This window comes from Podospora pseudocomata, chromosome 5 (genome assembly GCF_035222375.1).
Source record: "Podospora pseudocomata strain CBS 415.72m chromosome 5, whole genome shotgun sequence".
Lineage (NCBI taxonomy): Eukaryota > Fungi > Ascomycota > Sordariomycetes > Sordariales > Podosporaceae > Podospora > Podospora pseudocomata.
In genome coordinates this window covers 3,800,789-3,818,187 of record NC_085889.1, presented here as the reverse complement: position 1 = coordinate 3,818,187, position 17,399 = coordinate 3,800,789, and the positions used below count along the sequence as shown (strand labels likewise).

The window sequence follows — 17,399 nt, the reverse complement described above, 5'->3', positions numbered from 1 at the left end:
TTGAGTAACCGTTTCATCGCCCCTCTCCGTTTTAACCTTTTTTTTTTTTCTCTCTTGCGCAACCAGTCACCGCCTCAACACTACCCTACCTACCACAACGATCTCCATAATAATAATCCGAACTGCTTCGTGTTGTGTGCCACACACACAGCCAAACCGAAACCATAATCCCAACACGTAACGCCGCGGAGCACATCAAGCGGCGCCTGTTCCTCCTCAGCTCACCGCCATCCATGCCAACCATGGCCCACCTCCCACGGTTCAGGCGGGCCAAAAAGAAGCTGCCTGCTGGTCCCCCGCTGATAACCAACGGTCTTGCTGGACCTAGCAGCAGCAACAACAACTTGACGACTGATCCAACCGGAAAGATCACCCCTCCACCTGGCGATCTTCCTCTGCCGGTGCCCGAGTCGCCGCTGAGACCGTTTGGCGGGAAGCTCAGCCCTTTTAGTCGGGTTTTCCACCGGTCGCAGAAGCGGGCGCGCGATTCGCCTCCCGCGTCGATGCCGCATTCACCTTTGGCGACTGCGCCGGTTGCTGGTTCGGTTGATGGCAGGCCGGTGTCGCCTTTGAGTTTGAAGATGGATACGAGTGGGCTACAGACGGCTGGGGAGAATAATGGGGAGAGTGGACAGCAGTTGCTGCAGGTACAACAACAACAACAACAACAACAACAACTGAAGGAGAAGCCATCATCATCATCATCATCATCATCATCATCATCATCATCATCCTCATTGTTGCGAGTACCAAAGCAGGTGAAGATGCCCGCGTTTCTGGAATCAAACGAGATAGGTCAGTAATTCCCTTTCCTCCCCCTTACTTTTTCACATCACTAACTTGTGTGTGTCAGACATCGAATTCAAATTCGGCGAACTAGTCTGGCTCGAAAGAATGCGCATCCAACAAGGCCTCGAAAACGAAAACTCGTCCAGCTTCTCCCCCGACTTTCGCTGGGCTCGCGTAAAAGGGCCCCATCTCCGAAAACTGGACAGGTACATGAACATCCAACCCTGGCACAACCACCGGATCAAGCTCCAGGTCCCAGAAGGAAAACTCGACTACGTCAACGCCTCCCCCATCGTCCTGCACCCTTTCCCCATCAGCGGCCGGCCGAGAGAACCAGACCGGTACATCGCCATGCAGGGGCCAAAGCAAAACTCGATGGACCACGTCTGGAGGATGGTGGTGGAACAGGTCGAATCGCCGGGTGTGATTGTCATGTTGACCGAGACGCACGAGGGGCACATGGAGAAGTGTTTTCCTTACTTTCCACGGAGCCAGGAAGACCCCCCGCTTGAGATCAACGAGAGGGATGAGTTTGGGGATGGGTTCAGGGCGACGGTCCGGTGCGACGGGTTGGAGCCCACCCCGGCAGGGGACGCGATTGAGCTACGCAAGCTGGTCATTACAATCCATTCCCGCGGCGGTGGCGGCGGGGGACAAAACAGGAAGAAATCCCGCTCTCCGGTCCGGCTTTTCACCAATGGACGGGATAAAACTCCTGAACCGAGCTCTGCGGCGACGACGAGGGAAACGGAGAGGGACGCGGATATGGACGTCAAGATGAAGTCTCCTGGTGCTGCCACCTCGTCGCCTGGCAAGCTCGAGGTTCCTGTTTTGGAGGAGGATTATGTCCCCTCACCTACTGAATCGAGTGTGTCGAGTGGTGGTGGTGGGGGGGGGGCAGTGGAGGAGAAGATTCTCTGGCACTTTCTCTATAAAAAGTGGCCGGATTTCGGCGTCCCGGCGATGGAGGACTTGGACTCGTTTTTTACGCTGATGGGCTTGTCGAGGGAGAAGAATGCGGGGCCGCATAATCCGAGGATTGTGCACTGCTCTGCTGGGGTGGGGAGGTCGGGGACGTTTATCGCGCTGGAGCATTTGATGAGGGAGTTGGAGGCTGGGGTGTTGGAGCGGTGGGATGAGATGGTTGCTACTGCGAACAACTCGAGGCGCGGGTCGGTCAGTGAAAGAGGGGGGAAGAGGGAAGGGGGGGAGTGGGATAGGGATAGGGATGGGGAGGGTGAGGGGAGCGAGGGGGGGAGTAGTGAGACTGGGGGGATGGTGCTGGGGGAGGATTTGATTTTCGACACGGTGAATCAGTTGAGGGAGCAGAGGAAGATGATGGTGCAAGCGGAGGGGCAGTATCAGTTTATTTATGGGGTGCTGAGGAAGTTGTGGGTGGAGAGGTATGGCGGTGGTGGTGGTGGTGGTGGTGGTGGTGGTAGAGAGGTTGTTGGTGGGTTGAGAGGGGGGGAGGGACAGGGACGAGAAGAGGAGGTGGAGGTGGAGGAGGTGAAAGATGATCATAGGGAGGGGGAGCCGGCGAAGAAGAGGGTGGAGGTTGAGTTTGAGAAGAGTGAGGGGAGGGATCCTTTTGCTTGAGACTTTCCAGTAGATGTGTGTGGGAAGGAGGAGCAATTGCATTGTAAGGGGGGCATAATAGGGGCGGTGTTTTATGTTTTTTTTGTTGTTCTTTGTCTGAGCGTTTTTTTCTTCTGCTTTCTTTCATCGCATGGGTGGGCATATATATCTTTGGGGAGGCATACATGTTAGATGGATTTTTCTTTCTTTTTGTTTTGAGTTTTTATTATAATTATTGGAGGGGGTAGGATAGGATTGACGAGTTTTGTATGATTCAACATGGGGGCGGGTTTTCTGTTTTTTTTCTCTTTTTTTGTTACTTTTTAGATACCCAGGTATTTTGGCATGGTTTTGGGGGATGTGGTTGCATAGGATGAGGAATTGGGATGTGGTTGCATAGGATAAGGAAATGGGGGATAGGATAGGAAAGGAAAGGAGAGAGGTGCTATTGCATTGACATTTCTGTACGATTTACAGTTTGACATCAATGTGTGCCCTAAGGTGTGGAAGTAGAGTGAAACGAAGAGAGACGTCCCTTTCAGCGTAGAGATGTCTCCTTGATAGCTACGATCAAATCCTGGCCCTCGAAAAGGGCCAGGTTGTTTTTGTATTTTACCATCCTACATTCTGGCGAATAATTCAGAATTCTCCATGAGTTTTTCCACGCACACTACGTATAGCCCTGGTTTGGGTATATCATTCAAGTCTAAGCTACCTCATCAGGGGAGTAGAAGATGTCTTGTAGCCGCTATTGCACATAAAAGATCACGAACTGATTTCACTTCAGCTCACATGGTCATGACGAGCTGATGACGATGAGAAAAACAAGCAACAGCCACCGCTCCAGTAAAGCACTATTTCTTTTTCTTCTGGTTTTTTTTTTTTTTTTTTTTTTGGAACGGCAAGATAACAGATTACAACCGTCAAGTTTGCCCAGCCGGGTACCGCCAATCCAAGGTGTCGGCCGGATAAAACTGGCATTGACTGGATCCATGGTTGGGCTCCATACCTGTTGTCATCACACTGTTGCAGATGGGGGGGGGGGAAAAATGCCAGAATATCCGGGTTTGGGGTCCTTCCCAGGAATTTTTGTATAATCCGGGGTAAAAAAACGACGTTGAATCCCGACAGGAAAGAAAACTTTGCCGGTGGGGGGGAGCGGCGGGAACAAAAACAAACTGATGTCGTCCCCGAGGTTAGATATCCCGAGAACCTCGGGGAGGTTCACCCTCGGTAGAATTTGGGAGGGGCTGCTAGAGTTGATTCTGGGGATGCTTGCGAGACTTCTCAGTAACACGAGGAGGAGGAGGAGGAGGAGGAGGAGGTGGTGGTGGTGGTGGTGGTGGTGGAGTTTGTAGTCTTTTTTTTTTTGAGGCGAGGCTTCAACGACATTGGTTGACAGAGTGCTGTTGACGACGACGGGATATAACTACCTAGCAAAAAAGTAGAGTAACACCCGGCATCATAATCCAACGTTTTTTTGTACCTTAGCATTACCACCCCTCCCCCCCCCCTTTTTTAGCTCCGGCACCTAATACCTATAACTCACCCTTGTTGACGTCGTTAGAGCGTCGCAGGTGGTAGGTTGCTTTTTTACTACGGTGTGATGGAAGGAAGGTAGGTCAATTCCCAGACAACGGGAAGAAGTGGGTTTCGGACCGGAGAAGCGCAGAGGCTAAAAAGATGCTTAAATATCTCTCTTTTTTTTTTTTTTTTTTTTTTTTTGGTTCTTGATATGTTGGGTGTTTTGGTGGTGGTGGTGGCCGTGTCCTCCTCCCACACACACCGCCAAGATTTTCCTAAGCATGGTTTGTGTGTGTGTGTGTGTGTGTGTCCTGAACGGGATTGAGAGAGATCAAAAATGGTAACCGCAAGAGAGAGAAGAGGTATGTTCTGAAGTAGACAAATAAGCGAGTGCGAGCGAGCCGCGTTGTGTGAGCGGGATGATGAAATCAAGGTGATGAAATCGAGGTGATGAAATCGTTTCCCTGCCCCTCTCCCCCCATGTTCTCATCTGCATGAGCAGGATGTTTGGCGAGGGTTGAAATTGTTTCGACTGTTTCGTGGGCTCTTCCGCCCCCTTCTGTTCGTGTCAAGAAACTGTTTCCCGTTGTTTCGGGCGGAATTCTTCTTGGGCATCAATTCGGAATGTCCGAATTAGAAACGAAAGAAAAGGAGAGCCGCGTGCTAGACATGGGTAAGGGCCTTGAAACTTGTTCTTAAAGAGGGAGGTGTGAGTGTGGGGATTTTCTCAGGGCCAAGAGGCGGCGACGGCGGCAAGAGTGTAAGTGTCAACGGTCGCTTGTAACGGTGCCACTGTGCGACATATGTAGGTGAGAGATGCAATTCAACCGGCAGAGAACTAACCTGGTGACAAAAATCACGAGGGACTTTGTCGATGCTGTTCAACCCAAAACAGAGGCCCGGATGAATGGTGTCCCGTAGAGGTTACAAATAAGACGCTGCCGATTTGCAGACCAAGATCAGCCTGATCAACCCGTGGAGCCGGGGGGGAGGGTGGGCAGCGGTCCAGATGGATTTCTCCCACGTGGAAACCCGGCAATCAGGTCACAGACCGGTGTATTAGTGACTAAGACACGGAGATGAACGTCTCACTAGCCTAGCTGGGGCTCTCGCCTGGAGAGACAGAAAAGACATCCGATAGTTTTGTGAGAGGGGAGGATATTTTGGGAAGCAGTTGCATATGCACTGGATGGGTGAGTGACAAGTTTGAAGAGAGCGGGGTGCGGGCAGGATCGTTCTGTCACTGTCACTGTAGACACCAAGCTAATGCGGCCGGTCAATTGGCCGATGGTGACATTTTGTTTTTCTTAGAGGAGAGGAGAAGAGATAGAGAGAGAGAGAGAGTGTGTGTGTGTGTGTGAGAGAGAGAGAGAGACAAGACGTGGTAGGTATCACATATAATTTCATTCTCGTGTTGTTCTTGTAGGAAGGACCTGCCAAGATGGTGGACAAGGCCTCGAACATCTCCCGGCTGTGAAATTTCCAAGGACCACGGTTCCTGGTACCGGTCGGAAGAACCGGGGGGTCCCCCCAATTCGGCGTAGCATCTGAGAGCAACTCCACTATAGCACAACGGCCGCGCTTCCAGAAGGATTGAATAAGAGGGATCCATCAGCCCTGCATCACCTCATTTTTGTTCTTTTTTTCCCAAGATCTCGACCACTGGCGATCAATCGGATCTACAACTCCCAGAAAACCACCGGCGCTGTTGCTGCCACCTAGCCAACGCTTTTCTTATCGCTGCCTTACCACCTTGCCTTACCTTACCTTACCTTATCGATACGCTAGGTCGCTTTACCCCAAGTACTTCAATCCTCCCAAAGTACCTTACAGGGGTCTTGATCAGCATCAGCATCATCATCATCATCATCATCATCACGAATCGTTGGCGCCGCACTCCCCCCCTCCCCCTCCCCCGCAAATCCCACAGCTGCCATGGCTCGCGATATTTCACTCCGAGGTTGATCACCTCTTGCCCCGACCCTCCGAGATATTCAATCATTTCACCATCTCAACCAGCCTCTGATTCGGAGAGAAAGACGATCGTTACAGGGTCCAGCACCCCGCCACGAACAGCGAACAGAAAACGAAAACAACAACATACACTTGCTCAGTCGAACCACCTGCCAGCCTTGTCGCCACAACCCACCTCCCACCTGCGCGCCCCGCGTCGCAAACCACCTTCATCTATCTCGTTGGCGACAAACAGCAGCAGCATGATATTTTTGAGATTTTTGCGATAAGCTACCTACCACTCTCAGCACCCAGTCATGACGTCGATAGTAAGTTGCTCGTCGCTCGCAAGAATCACCCATAATCATAATCTTCCTCCCCCCAATACCCCGATGCATGGCTGGCTGCATGGTCATTCGATGCCTGATGCTGTGCTTGCCGTTTGCCCTTGTCGCATCTTCCAAATGCAACCCAACAACTGTTCACCGCCTCACTTTGGACGACTTCTCTCGACTGTCTCCTGCTGTGCACCCCCACGCCTCTCAGCCTTGACGACCAGAGTCCCAGCAGTCCGGCAACTTTGGAGCCACCGCGCAGCAAATATCGGCATTGGGCCACTCCTCCACGTGCTGGTGTTTCATTTCAAAGGATTAGACCGAGCCCATAAGCGTACCATCCCAACGCGTTCGGCTCAATCAGCAGCGAAACCGAGTCTCTTTGACAAATGCGCCTCCCTTTCTTTCTCCCCCGATGTCACCATGCTCTTCCTTCTTTCTCCTCCATCTCTGCCCTTTTCACATGCCATGCCTGCCCTCATCACGACACGATGCTAATTCCTCACCTACAGCTGTGTCTGGCCCACTACTGTGATCTTCACGGGCCCACGCCCCTGATGGTCACCGAGGGGCTGCCAGTCCCCTGCAACGTATGCTATGACGATGAGCTGCATGACCGTCCCGGGTCAGGCCGCGACCGGCCGCGCTCCAGCGTTCCGATGCCGGGAGGAGAGTCAACGCAAGCCACCACCGCTGTCACGGAGGCGCTTCGACGAATGAACTTTGCAGACGCCCGGCGGAGCTCGTCACTTCCAGCAACCGAACAAGAGGCTCAAACCCACAGGGCCGCCCTACGACGTGCCGCGCAGGTAGCAGCATCATCTTCATCTGGCGGTCTCGGCGGTTCGGCGGTGGAAACACCACCACAGAGCCCACAGCTACCACCAGAAGGAGCACCACCCAACTCAAAACAGCAACAGCAACAGCAGCAGCAGCAGCAGTCCAAACCACGGCAAGACTCGTCCTTCCGCAAGACATATGATGATTATGTGACCCGCCGAGCCGGGCCGTGCGACAACTGCGCCTTGACTCTACCAAAACTTCAACCCGGAAGCGGCGGCGTCGGGGCGGACTCCCGACCCGAACGCGGTCCTACTTTGCGTTCCAAGGCGCCTTGCGCAAGAGTGTACAACACCACCTCACCACCAACTTCACAGTCTTCTTCTTCTACCGCATCCGAGGATGAGTCCTCCAACCCAACACTCCGACCAACCCACCGCCGCACGCCCACCGCAGCGTCGGTCGCCTCCCGCTCGAGCGAAAGCAGCTCGGTGGCTAACATGAACTCACACACTCACTACCTAGAGTACATCTCCACCCACGAGCCCCTGGCCCCCTCATCCTTTTCCATCGTCCGGGCTTCTTGTCTGCGGACATTGTCGCTAGAAACTCTACCTAGAGCGCCACAAACCTCACCTACCAACCCGTCAGCCATGTCCACCCCTTGCGCCTCACCCATCACACCCGCCTTTGTGACCACCCACAGCGTAGGCAACGCCGTATCAGGCGGCCCCATCTTCTTTGGCGACCCGGCAGCGGGTTACACCACGGCCTACATTTTCCGCATCCCAGATGTGCACGCCCGCGGCCATAAGCGGGTGTACGCCTTTTTAGCCTTGTCGACCCAACGCGAACGCCTCGCCATGAAAACTTTTGGGTATGTCGCCTCAGCCTTTAGGGACATGGCAACCTGGATCCAAGCCCTCGCCGAAGCGGAAGCCGAACGCGCCCTTGCCGAATCGATGGGCGGTAGCAACGCCTCGAGTCCGATAATGCCTGGCCCGGGGTATGGGAGTTTTGCCATGGGCGAACCACCACCACAGCAGCAGCAGCAACAGGGTAATAATAATGAGAGGAGTAGTTTCTTAACGGGGGGCATGGGGGGTTTGTCGAGACGTATGGGCAGTGGGTTTGCGGGGGCGGGGGGAGGGGTGGCGTTGAAGCAGAGGGGGTTGGCGGAGCTGGTGGGGATGCCGGACTTTTTTCTGGAGCTGCATACTAAGTTTGTGAAGCTGCTGTTGGAACTGGGGGTTGCGATGGGGACTTAGGAGGTTCCTGTTGTTGAGGAGAAGTTGGTCACGGTGGAGGGGTGGTTGAAGGTTAGGCAGAGGAAGAGGATGGAGAGGGTAAGAGGGATGTTTAGGGCGGTTGTTGGGGGGAGGAAGGGGAGGGGGTAGGGGGTAGGGGGTTGTAAGATATGAGACAGGGGGGGCGGATATTTGTACCATCACACCATTCATTGGGGGTTCTCCGACTATTTTGGCGATTATACGAAAAGCCAGATGTGGATTTTCGGGAGAACGAGAAAGAAAAAGAGGGGGGTAGGGTGGAGGGTAACGGATAATGAAGTAATGAGGAAAAGGGTGATACACTTTTTCTTTTTCTTTTTTTTTTTCCTATTTTTTTTCTTCTTGTAGAAGAAAAGAGGGTGGAAAGAGAGGGATGGAAAGGGATACATAAAAAGCGCAGGAACTTGCCTGCTTGCTTGCTGCAAATAGAATTCTGGGGGAACAAACTGAGGGAACTGGGGGCGGATATACATTAGACGGACTTTTTTTTCGTTTTTCTTTTTTCTCAAAGTCTAAGCGGTGGGGAGCAGGAGAGACGGCTTTTTTTCTTCTCGCGCCTTGTTCGCTGCTCTGCCCATGAAAGGGGGGAAAAGAGAGGATGGTTCTTCTACTAACTACTGACACACGGGGATGAAGGATGAGGGAGTACTGGTGGATTGATTGATTGATTGATTGATTGATTGATTGATTGATTGATTGATTGATTGGTTGGTTGGTTGGTGGATTGTCGGAGGATATACCCGGTTTTTTTGGTTGTTTTTTTTTGCTGTGTTTCTGTGTGTATGAGTTACTACTGCTGCTGCTGCTGCTGTTGGCATCTTCTGTGGGTTCAAGAAGCGTTTACATGATTTTCCTCCTAACTTTCTTGAGCGTTGGTTGAGAAAGTGCAAGGTTTTTTCATCGAGAGAGAAGAGCGAGGTTAGTGTGTATTACTAGTATTAATGGGTTGTTGGTATTCAACGATATTAAAGAAACTTTTGTCACACACTCTGCCAGCCCCCCCCCTGAAAGTGATATGAATGTAGACACCTGTCCCTGACAGACACACGTTCGGACCTTGGTATTGTGGAATGTTGTAACGAGGAGAATATCAGCAGGCTCTGACACCGAAGCCTAAAGGAGACTGCACCATTTCACACCATCACGAACCAAAACTCAGCAAAAGACAAGACACGCCATCTATTCCATGTCATACTTATATTGTACATTACGCATCTCGACTCCTCTAGCAAAGCAGCCACCCAAACCCCTCTCACCCCAAAAACACACCCGGCCATCAATCTTCGCTGTTGTAAGCCTGAACCTTTTTGTTTCCGCTCCCCCTCCCTCCCTCATGTCCCCGCTTATTTGTAAAAATCAAACTTGTTCTCATCCGTCGTCCCCTTCACCTGGCTGCTATACGCATCCTCCAAATCGCTCTGAATAATGTTGTACCTATTCTTTCTCACCGCCCTCAGCCCCGCCTCCTGCATAATCGCCGCAATCACGGCGCCGCTCAGCGGATCGTTCCTCGTAATCAAACTATCCAAGTCAACCTCTGGCGCCAAGCTCATCTTGCCCGCAATCGTCGTAAAGATCAATCTCCTCTCACGGCGATCACGAAGGTTGGGGAACTCAATCTTGCGATCGAGCCGGCCGGGACGGAGAAGGGCAGGATCAAGCGTGTCGGCTCGGTTGGTGGCCATGATGACCTTGACGTTGGCCGTCTGGTCGAAACCATCCATTTGGTTGAGGAGTTCGAGCAGGATACGCTGGACTTCCCGATCGGCACCGGTCTGAGCATCGAAACGCTTCGTGGCGATGGCGTCGATTTCGTCGATGAAGATGATGGCCGGGGCGTTCTCGCGAGCCATGCGGAAGACGTCGCGGACCATGCGGGGGCCTTCACCGAGATATTTCTGGACGAACTCGGACCCGACCACGCGGATGAAATTGGCCGTGGTCGAGTTGGCGACGGCCTTGACAAGCATCGTCTTGCCGGTACCGGGGGGGCCGTAGAGGAGAACACCGCGGGGAGGGTCGATGCCGATTTGCTTGTAGAGGTCGAAATGGGTGAGAGGGAGCTCGACGGCCTCGCGGATTTCCTGCTTTTGCATGTCGAGACCACCAACGTCGGCGTAGGTCACGTCGGGCTTTTCGTCGGCGCCGAGCATGGCGATGGAGGAGTCGGCTTCGGGGGGGAGGATGTCGACGAGGGCATTGGAGTGGCGGTGGAGGGCGACCGAGGAGGAGGGCTTGAGCTTCTCGCGGTCGAGGGTGGACAGGATGCGGACGACGTAGTTGCTGCCGGTGGAGGACTGAACGATGCCAGTGCTGGTAATGGGTTGTTAGTTGGGTTGGTCGAGGGTCGAGGATGAAGCGTGCTTACTTTTGGTCAATGGCCTCCATGAACTGGCCGATGACCAGCGGGACGCTCTGGATGCGCTTGATCTCCTCCTGTGCCCGCACCAATTCACGCTTCAGACTCCTAACACCAAAAGATTTAGCTCCTGTCCCACGTCGACTGCAGAAAGTGCGAGCGGCTACCTTTGCTCGTCCTTGATGTACTCCTCCTGCAGCTGAATGTACTCCAGCTGCCGTTGCAGCCGCTTGAGGTTCTCGTACTCATCGTTGCCCTCTGTCGTTACGCCCTCGAAGTTCTCGATGCTAGGGATGGTGGAGGGGATGCTCTTCTTGTGAGGCTGGACGCTGTTGGCAGCGCTTTCGACCAGGACGTCACCCATTTTTGCCCTAGATATCCCTTTCTCTCCCGAGGCTGATGCGATAAATTTGAATAGTGCGGTAGGTTCTGGTGATGCCGGAATGCAAAATGCAAGCAAATTGCAAATGTTTTCGTATGGAAAGTGGTTTCGATGGTGTTCTGTCGTTGTTGCTTTCGCCTCGTGGCGCGTGGCAGCAGTAGTCAGGTATATCTTGGCGATTAGCTTCTAAGTGGCTCGTCATCTGCCTGGAGCCTGAGGATTCTGAGCGGTGGGATTGGTTCGGCAGCCTTGTCTGATTGAGGCGGGGGGGCTAGGCTGAAAGAGGTCGAGGACAAGGTGGGGACTGGTGTGGCCTGTGCTTCTGCACTTCAAGGTCCAACTTTCAAGGGTGCTGCTTGTTGCAACGAGCTGCTGCCGTGCTTCCTCGTCACCGCTTGACCTAGAACTGATGACACTGAGGGAACTGTCTTCCATGGCAAGTTTCTGTAGCACAAAACTGAGAATTATCTCCAGTCGCCCCTTGGGCGAAATCATGAGATTGCCTTGCAGCATTAGGCAAGCGATGCGGAGAAGGACGTTGGCTACATCCCTACCTCACACTAAAGAGTGGCATGCTACCTCACTACCGACTTCACGAGCCAAGGCCTGTCCAGCCCTCCCACGTAGCGTTCATCGCTGAGGACGGCCAGCTATTGGGTGGGAGGCAGAGATGCCGGTCGCCGTTATCTTGCCTTTGCCCTGCAATGGCCTGAATCAGTTGATGGCGTGGATCCTGGATGGTTGGAGGGGTTCGTTGTGTTGGAGACAAAGGTTCCCATGTTAGTCACATCCCAGGTACACAGTACGCATACCATTCGGGAGACGACCCGACACCCTGAGGGGTTACTCACTCCTCCTCAGGTCTTACCCGCCTGCTGCCTCTTCTAAAACCCTTCTCTTCGCCTTTCTTTCACATTACATCTTCCTCACTCCCGGTCCCCCGCCCCGCCATTTTCACCGTCTGACGTGCTTGTGCTTCTCTGCTTCTCTGCTTCTCTGCTTCTCTACTTCTCTGCTTCTCTGCTTCTCTTGCTCCACTGCTTCTCTGCTCCTCTGCTCCCTCTGCTCCCTCTGCTCCCTCTGCTCCTCTGCTCCTCTGCTCCTCTGCCCCTCTGCTTCCAACATTTACGGAGTACACTCTGCGAATAAATACATGGTATCTCCGTCCCTGCAGCTCTGCGCGTTCCTTCGGCAGTAGCAGCATAGTCGTAACCCAACCCAATAATCCACACTACCTCCCCCGCACCTTCAATTCGCCCCGACCGACCTGGCGGTCTTGTTCTGCTACCCTACCAAAACCTAAAGTCTCCTAGTCCTAGCCCGCCATGGACAACATGCCTACCTCGATCGCCATTCCCGACCAGCGCCATCGCCAGGCGAACCGCCAGGATGGCTCGTCGCCGTCGTCGTACTCTAGCTCCCCGAGCACGCCAGGCCACTCTCCCAAGGCCTCACCTAGGGCTCCTCAGAAGCAAAAGGTGCACGCCAGACGACCCAGCCTTTTGAGTAAGTCCTGACCTCATTACTCTTTGCATCCCCCCCAATCCCAAACGGGATGCTAATGATGAACACACAGGCTCTGCTTTCACCAAGCAGGAGTGCACGACCATCCGGATTGGCGGCGAGGATCACGAAGGACCCATGAGACTGGTAAGTTGTTTCCTTGTCCTGGCTGCCAGCAGTGGCAGAAGTGCTACAATGCTGTGCTTGACCCCCGCCACTCACACGGTGCCACCAGGTGACCTACCTCGAGAGGGGACAAGGCTTCGTCTGGAATCCCGAAATCTTCCTGCCATCCATGAGCGACTTTGAATACACCCCGCTCGACCAGCGCCGTGATCCCATCGTCGAGATCCACATCAGTGACGAGGAGATCAAGAAGATGCTGCCTCAATAAACGTCCAAGGCGCACACACAGGCAGCCATCTTTGGCAAGAACAGCATGATTATACTACAACGATTTTCACGAACCGTATTCCACGACAACTCAACTCATCAAGCACTATTAGACAAGCTTTCTTTTTTCTTTCAGAAACTCTCGACAATTGTTCAGCATCAGTATTCACTTCGACTTCTTACCTCGTCCAACCACCAGCAGCCGTCTACTCGACGAGGAAAACCATCACATAAGTGGACAGGAGGTCGTCATTGATTTTTCCGGCTCTTTTCTTTCTTTTCCTTTCGGTCTACCATTGGGTAGCTCTTTTGGCCCACGGCTAGGTTGGTGCCAGGAGTTCTTGTTTGTTCATCGTTAGTTGGGGGTTCGGGGAAATATCATTACTGTTTACAAGGAAACAACAACACTTGGGGCGGGTGTGGCTGGCCGGGGACGGGGCATATGTCAGTCACCCTTTCAGACGGTGGGATGGGCGTGACACCGGGTGGTACTATTCTCTTATCTTTTTCTTCTTTTTTTTTCCTGCCTTGAGGGGAGAATCTCCTCTCTTGGCTTTTGTCGCACGCGTGGGAGTGGCTTTGACAGGCGTAATTGGGATTTTGGGCACAGGTGGTAGGCGGTGTATGGTAATCATTCATGTTCAGACCTTTGACATAGTTTGCTTTTGGAATTCCAGGCTCTCGTTACGGAGACATATTATTTATTTACTACTGTCAAACAGTTTGCTGTCTGGCAGCCCTGTCTGGCGTCAGCGAGAGCGTCCCCGGTTGATTTGTCCCTGTTTGAACTTCCGGTCCCGGTCTTGTCTGCTGCCAATAGAAGTTGAGATATCAACCACTCGCTCGCCCTGTCTGAACCGGATGTAAGCGGGGGGGGGTGTTGATAGATCAGCTTAACCTGCAGCTGATAACCTAGAGACGATGGGGTGTTTCAGTAGCGGAACACCGGGAGCAGCTGTAAGCCCCCCCCGCTTCTTCCGCCCCACCAAAGTGGTGAACCCCACTTCTGCTTTCTTCGCAGGCAGATTGGACTTGTGCAGTTCGGGGTTAGCGTCTGGGGAAGGTGGTGTGCACGGGCCAGGTGCTTAATTGCAGACTGGGCGTTCAGAGTATCGATAAGATATATTGGTGTCGCGATTTGGGGGATGATGGACGGATGTTTTGATATGACAACGACGACAATAACATCCAGGACTTGAGCACGACGACGACGACACGAAACACCACGACGATACGAGAGACGAAGCTATACCCGGGGAGGGGAACAGAAAGAAAGAGATTCTTGTTTCCGGCAAATAGCGCATAACTAGAGCAGTAATAATATCTGATCCCCGGCTTCCCCTGCGAACCAACCACCAAAGAAAGAAAGTCGACAAACAACCCCCCCTCCCTACTTTTCTGACAAAAATAAAATAAAATAAAAATGGACGACTCCATCCAGCGAAAAATCGAACTCCAATCCCCAGACGACCTCCGGTACCTCATCACCAACGTCCGTAAAGCAGCGACCGATAGCATCAACGCCGCTTTCCCCCCCGTCCTCGACGACGAAGGGAACCCCATCCCCCAAGAGGAAGACGAGTTGCGCAACGAGATTGATAAGCTGGTAAACGACGTACGTTCCCCACCAACACCTTTTCCCTTTCCCTTCCCCACTCACTCCCAATCCCATCCCACGATGCGCCCGTTGACGCTCGCTACGCTCTAGTACATAACCCGCCTCTTCACCCTCTCCCTCCCCTCCCTCTCAATAAACGGCTCCCTCTCGGCCCCCCCCTCCCCAAAACCCTCTTCTCCCCCGACCCGCAAGACCATCACAACCCCCAAACCGACCACTACGAACCCTTCGACCCCCGCAAGCGCGACAGGATCGAGTCCCTCGTCTCCCAAGAGGAAGACCTCCTCCGCTCCATCGCCCAGCTCAAGCGGCGCGTCCCCGCCGCGACCGCATCCGCCTACATGACCGCCACAAACGCCCAGATAGCCACAGACGAGGAGATGCTTTCGGCAGTGCTGCAACGGGCGAAGGAGGAAGGGTTGGAAAGCGGGAAAAAGGCACTCGAGGGAATGGGCGAGTTGGATAGACAGGAGGTTGTCGAGGGGACGTACACCAAGGCGGTGGAGACGCTGGGGAGGCTGAAGAGAGACATGCCCGCAGTTGTGGCCAAGATGGAGAGGGCGAGGGTGGCGGGGGGGTATGTGGTTGGTAAACAGAACAAGTGATGATATATATCCAGGTCAGGCGACAGAGGACAAAGGAGGCGTTACGGAAAATAATAATACCCCCCACCATTGCTACACTTTCTCAACCAAGAAAAAAACATTACTATGCCATTCAAGTGAAGAGATAAACTTAGGGATTCTTGTTCATCTCCTCCCACCCCGCCACGCCTGTCACATGTAAAGTACCATCTGAATACAATCGCAAACTACCAACACCCGCTACACGCCCACTGTCTACATGTAACTACCATGCAAAAAGAAGCCGGTCTTCATTACCGAGTGGCAAGAACACTACCGCATGTCCGCGCAACCACACCGATGCAGCACCTCGTCCTCCTTCCTCAATGACTGCACCTACGCAGCCGCCGGAGCAGGAGCATCAGCCTTGACGTCCACCGGAAGAGCCGCATTCCCCTGCCCGGCAGCAGCAGCACCACCCTCCTTCACATCCGCACCAGCATTCTGGATAGTGGCATCCGCCGCAGAAGCAGCAGCAGCACCCTCCTTCTTCTCCCACTTGGCCGGCTTGGCCCACTGCTCCTCGCGCCAAGGACCCATGTCGCTAAACTGGCAACCGCCCGCACACTCGCACGAACCACCAAACTGCTTAGGCAGGTTCTCGGCGGGAACCTGCGCCAACAAGTCCTTCTGGTACCCGCTGCCCAACACATGAATCTTCTGCACCGTCACCGGATCAAGCCACGCCTTCACGACCCCCCAGACGGTGCTGAAGCCCCAAGGAGCGTTGATCAGATACAGACGACCGAGGCGTTCGGGGTAGTAGTTTTGGCTCAGGACGCTGGCCTGCTTGACATAGTTGAACACCTGGGGCGCCTTGGAGATGCCAACGCCCTTGAGATCCATGACGGTGCAGCACGTCTCGAGGAGGACGCCCGACTTGCGGGAGCAGGCCGGGAGGCGGGGGTCGGCGACGCGCTCGTACTCGACCGCGAGGTTGGTCAGCATGCGCTCGGCCGTGGTGATCTTGTACATGGCTGTGAGATCAATGTTGCCGAGCTGCTCGATGTAGACGGGCCGGCCATCCTGATGGTGGGGTTAGCAATTGAGGGGGGAGAAAATTGGAGCCCAGATGAATTATGTACCTTGTCGGTCTTGTGGTAGTACTGGGGGTAGTACTTGAAGACCTCCTCCTTCTCGGGGTAGTCCCAGCTGGGGACGACGTCGTCGAGGTTGGTCTCTTGCCTCCACTTCTCGCACTCGATGAACCTGGCGTGTTGTTAGCCCCTGCCTGACTGTGGAATCCATCCCCAGTGAAGGTGTGCGTACATTTGCTTGGAGAGGTTGACATCGAACTTGCGGGCACGGAGGAAGCGGAGCTGTTTCCCATCTGTCAGTATCCCGACCCTGAACCTGATAGAAAGCTATTCCGGTGCAAGGCGTACCAGTGTGAGCGTGTCGAGACGCTTGGTGTAGCCCTCAGACTCGAGCATCAGACGCAGCTGCGAGACCTGAGCTTGTTGTTCCGCCGTCAGGTAGCCAGCATGTCCGCTCAGGGGGACGGCGGCGGTGGTCGGGAAGTCGTAGTCATCGTACTTGGGGTCGAGCTCCAAGGGGCGGGGGACAGGCGCGGCGGCAGCCATTTTGTTGCGTTTATGTGTCTTGCTTCGGTTTCTTCGGGTCGGGCTCTAGGGTGTCGTGGGCGTCTTTCAATACTTCGTCTATCGTTCTTGAGGAAGAAGATGTTAGATTAGGTGTTCGTTAAAAGTAGGTGAGTAGGCAATAAAAAGTTGGGCGGTGACAGGAGATGATGGGACGAAAAAGGATGATGCGCGCTATTGTACTTGCATTGGAAAAAGACTGACTGGCTGCTGCGGGAAAGGGTACAGAAGGCGTTTGAGACAAGTGGCGGATGGCAAATGATAGGAAAGATGAATCAACAAAAGGGGGGGATGTGGGAAAAAGACAGGGAATCCTGTTGTTGTCTGGTTCAAATAACCAGTAACCTTCAGTGCCTGAAATGCCGCCGCCAACTCAATCCTGCCCGCGATAATCCCCTGACCGGCAGCTCGGCCAGCCCCGCCCGCACCAGCGAGGCCTCGCACTAAGGGGGTATAAGGGTGGGGCTGACAGCTGCCATCATTTACTCTTTATTCTGTGTGCACAACTCAGACTCCCGCAAGAACATCACAATCATGAAGCCAGCTGGATGGATAGCTCTGACCGTTTAACCAGCAGTTGAAGGTCGACCCGTTAAGTCGACGGTTTACCAACTTACCTACACCCACGGCCCACCCCCAACGGGCCCCCCCCAACGGCCACCACCGTTCCTA

The 17,399-nt window shown here is 53.8% G+C and overlaps 6 protein-coding genes across 6 annotated transcripts; 4 read left to right on the top strand and 2 right to left on the bottom strand.

The window, feature by feature from the left end:
- Positions 1-233: 233 nt before the first annotated feature.
- On the top strand, positions 234-2,992 carry QC762_509270 (uncharacterized protein; the record flags this gene model as incomplete). Its single annotated transcript, XM_062891339.1, is given in 3 exon segments — positions 234-795; positions 854-2,221; positions 2,234-2,992. 3 exon segments carry the CDS (start codon positions 234-236, stop codon positions 2,386-2,388), a joined length of 2,085 nt encoding a protein of 694 aa, XP_062742674.1. The 3' UTR covers positions 2,389-2,992.
- Positions 2,993-5,522: 2,530 nt separating this feature from the next.
- On the top strand, positions 5,523-8,227 carry QC762_509260 (uncharacterized protein; the record flags this gene model as incomplete). Its single annotated transcript, XM_062891338.1, has 2 exons — positions 5,523-6,173; positions 6,692-8,227. Exons 1-2 carry the CDS (start codon positions 6,162-6,164, stop codon positions 8,225-8,227), a joined length of 1,548 nt encoding a protein of 515 aa, XP_062742673.1. The 5' UTR covers positions 5,523-6,161.
- A 1,176-nt stretch (positions 8,228-9,403) lies between these two features.
- On the bottom strand, positions 9,404-11,468 carry RPT3 (26S proteasome regulatory subunit 6B). The gene is made up of 3 exons (XM_062891337.1): positions 10,775-11,468; positions 10,617-10,751; positions 9,404-10,561 (listed from the first exon to the last, which is right to left on the bottom strand). The coding sequence occupies exons 1-3, from the start codon at positions 10,969-10,971 to the stop codon at positions 9,592-9,594; spliced, it is 1,302 nt and encodes a 433-aa protein (XP_062742672.1). The 5' UTR covers positions 10,972-11,468; the 3' UTR covers positions 9,404-9,591.
- Positions 11,469-12,314: 846 nt separating this feature from the next.
- On the top strand, positions 12,315-12,886 carry QC762_509240 (uncharacterized protein; the record flags this gene model as incomplete). Its single annotated transcript, XM_062891336.1, has 3 exons — positions 12,315-12,495; positions 12,566-12,639; positions 12,728-12,886. 3 exons carry the CDS (start codon positions 12,315-12,317, stop codon positions 12,884-12,886), a joined length of 414 nt encoding a protein of 137 aa, XP_062742671.1.
- A 1,422-nt stretch (positions 12,887-14,308) lies between these two features.
- QC762_509230 (uncharacterized protein) lies at positions 14,309-16,335 on the top strand (the record flags this gene model as incomplete). Its single annotated transcript, XM_062891335.1, has 2 exons — positions 14,309-14,504; positions 14,594-16,335. 2 exons carry the CDS (start codon positions 14,309-14,311, stop codon positions 15,106-15,108), a joined length of 711 nt encoding a protein of 236 aa, XP_062742670.1. The 3' UTR covers positions 15,109-16,335.
- Positions 14,366-16,709, bottom strand: SEC14 (cytosolic factor, phosphatidylinositol/phosphatidylcholine transfer protein; the record flags this gene model as incomplete). Its single annotated transcript, XM_062891334.1, has 4 exons — positions 14,366-16,152; positions 16,212-16,335; positions 16,396-16,445; positions 16,512-16,709. The coding sequence occupies 4 exons, from the start codon at positions 16,707-16,709 to the stop codon at positions 15,463-15,465; spliced, it is 1,062 nt and encodes a 353-aa protein (XP_062742669.1). The 3' UTR covers positions 14,366-15,462.
- Between the last annotated feature and the right edge of the window lie 690 nt (positions 16,710-17,399).